We start from the raw sequence: 3,513 nt of genomic DNA on the forward strand, positions 1-3,513 counted from the left end.
TTATCTAGTCTAGATTCTCTTAAAATATTGTTTCAAGTGTTAAATTATACTTATTTCTTTTGCATATTTAAAATATTTTTGAGAAACACACATAGCAATTTTCTAGTAATGCATTCATTTTTGGCATATAAATGGGGCTACCCATACCTGTTTTGAAACCAACACATTTGTTTGCAGTCAAGAAGATACATACAAAACAATTATCAAAGAGAGATATTTAAGGTTAACTTGCAAATGGTTTGTGTCATATGAACACAGTCATTTACATTTAAAGGTGGTGACCAGGAATTAAACTGAGCACTAGAAAAAGGTGACAGGTTAAGAAGGAAAATGGGTTTGAGAGATTCTGTCAAGCTGTATTAAGAAAAAGATGAGCGAAGCTGGCTTGTGAATTTACAAGGCAAAGCTAGAAAAACTTTGGTAGATTACGAATTTCTGTACAAATAGAAAAACTGAGCCAGCTCATCATATAAAAAGGCAGTTTTTTACATAACCTAAATAGAAAAGATATTTTACTCTTATCTCCACTGCCATCTTCATGTTTTCTTTCGCTGTCTTTTCCTTCTTCATCTTCAGAGTTTTCTATTTCCTGAATAACCATCCTTTTGCCTTTGGTTTGAGTCTTAGATACAGCTTCAGAATTTTTCAGATCTCTTTCAACCTCTGACAAGGTTTTCTGCAACATAATTACCATATTAAACAAAATATTTTCCTTTAATAATAAATATAACCAATCTTTCAGGTAAAAACATAAAGATGTTGAAAAAAGAATACAACTAAGACACGGCTTTTTTTGGGGTGGCCTTTGTCTGATTGTAGTCATACATGTCCACTGTAAAAAAACAAAAACAAAACAAACAAACAAAAAAAACCAGTGTAACAAGTATAAAAAATAAAGAAAAAATCACCTAAAATCTTGCCACTCAGATACTACTGTTAACATTTTGATAATCATCTTTCTAGATGTTTCTATGCATATATACCCACAGAGATGTATAGTTTTACACAAATGAAATCATGCTACATATGCTGTTTGTTTATTTAAAATATAGAGACGAGGTCTCACTAGGTTGCCCAGTCTAGTCTCAAACCTGTGGGATCAAGCAATCCTCTCACCTCAGCCTCCTGAAGTTCTGGGATTACAGGTGTGAGCTACCACACCCAGCCCACATTACTGTTTTACAGTAATGCTGAAAATTCTGAAATATTTTATGCTGACTCTAATGAAAAATAGATACACCATCCTTTGTTGGATACACGATTTTCAAGTATTTTCTCCCAATCTGTGGTCTGTGACTTGTTTTGTTTTTTGTTTTGTTTGTTGTTGTTTTTGAGACAGGGTTTCCCTCTGCTGCCCTGGCTGGAGTACAGTGGTGCAATCACAGCTCACTGCAGCCTTGACCTCCCTAGCTCAAATTATCCTTCCACCCCCACCTCCCGAGTAGCTGGAACTACAGGCCCACACCACCGTGTCTGGCTTTTTAAATTTTTTGTGGAGATGAAGTTCAGCTGTGTTGCCCAGGCTGGTCTTAAAACTCCTGGGATCAAGTGATCCGCCTGCCTCAGCCTCCTAAAGTGCTTGGATTACAGGTGTGAGCCACCATGCCCAGCTGTGGCTTGTCTTTTATTCTTCTGTGTTTTCGAAAAAGTAGATGTTCTAAATTTTGATGAAGTCTAATATATCAACTTTTACTTTTACGGATTGTACTTTTCATGTCTTACATAAGAAATATTTGTCTAAGGTCATAAAGATTTTCTCTTATGTTTTCTTCTAGAAGTTCTATGTTCTATATCTTACATCAAAAAGTATATGATCCATTTTGAATTAATCTTTGCATATTGTTAAGATAAAAATTCATTTGAAACCAGGCACAATGGCTCATGCCTGTAATCCTAGCACTTTGGGAGGTGGCATGCACCTGTAGTCTCAGTTACACAGGAGACTGAGATGGCAGGATTGCTTGAGCCTAGGAGGTGGAGGCTGCAGTAAGCCATGTTCCCACCACATTACAGTTGAGGCATCAGAGAAAGGCCCTGAGACAGGCAGATCACAAGGTCAGGAGATCGAGACCATCCTGGCTAACCCAGTGAAACCCCGTCTCTACTAAAAAATACAAAAAACTAGCCCGGCGAGGTGGCGGGTGCCTGTAGTCCCAGCTACTCGGGAGACTGAGGCAGGAGAATGGTGTAAACCTGGGAGGCCGAGCTTGCAGTGAGCTGAGATCCGGCCACTGCACTCCAGCCTGGGCAACACAGCGAGACTCCGTCTCAAAAAAATAAAAAATAAAATAAAATAAAAATAAATAAATACATAAACATAACCATTACAAAAAGGAAATACTAAGCCAGGCCCTAAACCTAAAATGTTGACTTGACAAAAGCAGCTGATATTCTAGGAACATTAGCTGCCACTCAGAGATGGTGGGATAGGTAACCCAATAGGTATATGTGGAAACTTAGTAACAATTTCTCCATGGGTTTCTCTTATTTCTGACTATACTGCCAGCAGAGGCACTAAACCACCTTCTTTCTGGACATCTCGAAGGATGTTTGTACTGAGAACAACCTTGGCAAACTGAAATAGTATTCATCTGCAGCGGGGAGGGCAGGTGTGTTGGCTCTCCAGTGTAATAAAGGTGATGCTTCCATATGGAGCAGAGATTGGGCAGGTTTGCTTACACCACATCATAAAAGAAGGGGGTTTCCTAAAGTTTTGTTTGTTTGAAATGGAGTCTTACTCTGTCGCCCCTGTTGGAGTGCAGTGTTGGCCAGGCTGGTCTCAAACTCCTGACCTCAGGTGATCTGCCTGCCTCAGCCTCCCCAAGTGCTGGGATTACAGGCATGAGTCACTGCACCTGGCTGGTTTCCTAAATTTTTGATTTGTCAGCCACCACATAAATCCACTGAGTGTGCAATATCCATCTGGGCCACTCTATGTCACCCCTGTGGGACTTGGGAGCAAGGGGAACTGACATGAACGTGAAGCTCATCTGCTTGGAGTAACAAAGTCTTTGGTGTTTGACCCAGGATATCTTGTATCCTCTGGTAGGCCACCTTGTTCATTTGTAAGCAAGGGAAAATCTGTTCTTGACACTTAACCTCTACTCTTTAGGCCCGAATACAGATCCCCTAAGTGTATAACTAAGTCAGTCTGCTCAGTCAGGTAGCATATGCTATCGATGATGCTGTGCTTACCATGCTAGTTACAAAGAGAAACGCTCTTCAATGGCCACGGAGTTCACCTCTAATCCTACCTAGGAAGGTGCCTTCTATACCACTCCACATGGCTCAGACAAAAACACTGCCTACGACACTATAGGAAAAAGAAAAATTGATATTTGTCTTTCAGAGGAAGGTTTATAGTTTTGAAAAAAATATTAAGATTCTGCTTTCTTCCACTTCAAATAGATGTTAACGTTTTGGGGTGTCTAGAATATACCTACCTTTTAAAGCTGTGACCTAATCTTCAACATAATTGTTTGGCAAGATTGATAACACTCTAAAATAAATACA

The 3,513-nt window shown here is 39.5% G+C and overlaps 1 protein-coding gene across 1 annotated transcript in view; it reads right to left on the reverse strand.

Annotated features, from left to right (window-relative positions):
* Positions 1–3,513, reverse strand: part of SPAG1 (sperm associated antigen 1) — a 125,127-nt gene that overhangs the window by 68,926 nt on the left and 52,688 nt on the right. Inside the window, exon 10 of the mRNA XM_011966736.1 lies at positions 517–676. Coding sequence (XP_011822126.1) covers positions 517–676 — 160 coding nt within the window. The remainder of the gene's footprint in view (positions 1–516; positions 677–3,513) is intronic.

The sequence above is a fragment of the Mandrillus leucophaeus genome, unplaced genomic scaffold (assembly GCF_000951045.1).
Source record: "Mandrillus leucophaeus isolate KB7577 unplaced genomic scaffold, Mleu.le_1.0 Scaffold770, whole genome shotgun sequence".
In the NCBI taxonomy this organism is placed as follows: Eukaryota; Metazoa; Chordata; class Mammalia; order Primates; family Cercopithecidae; genus Mandrillus; species Mandrillus leucophaeus.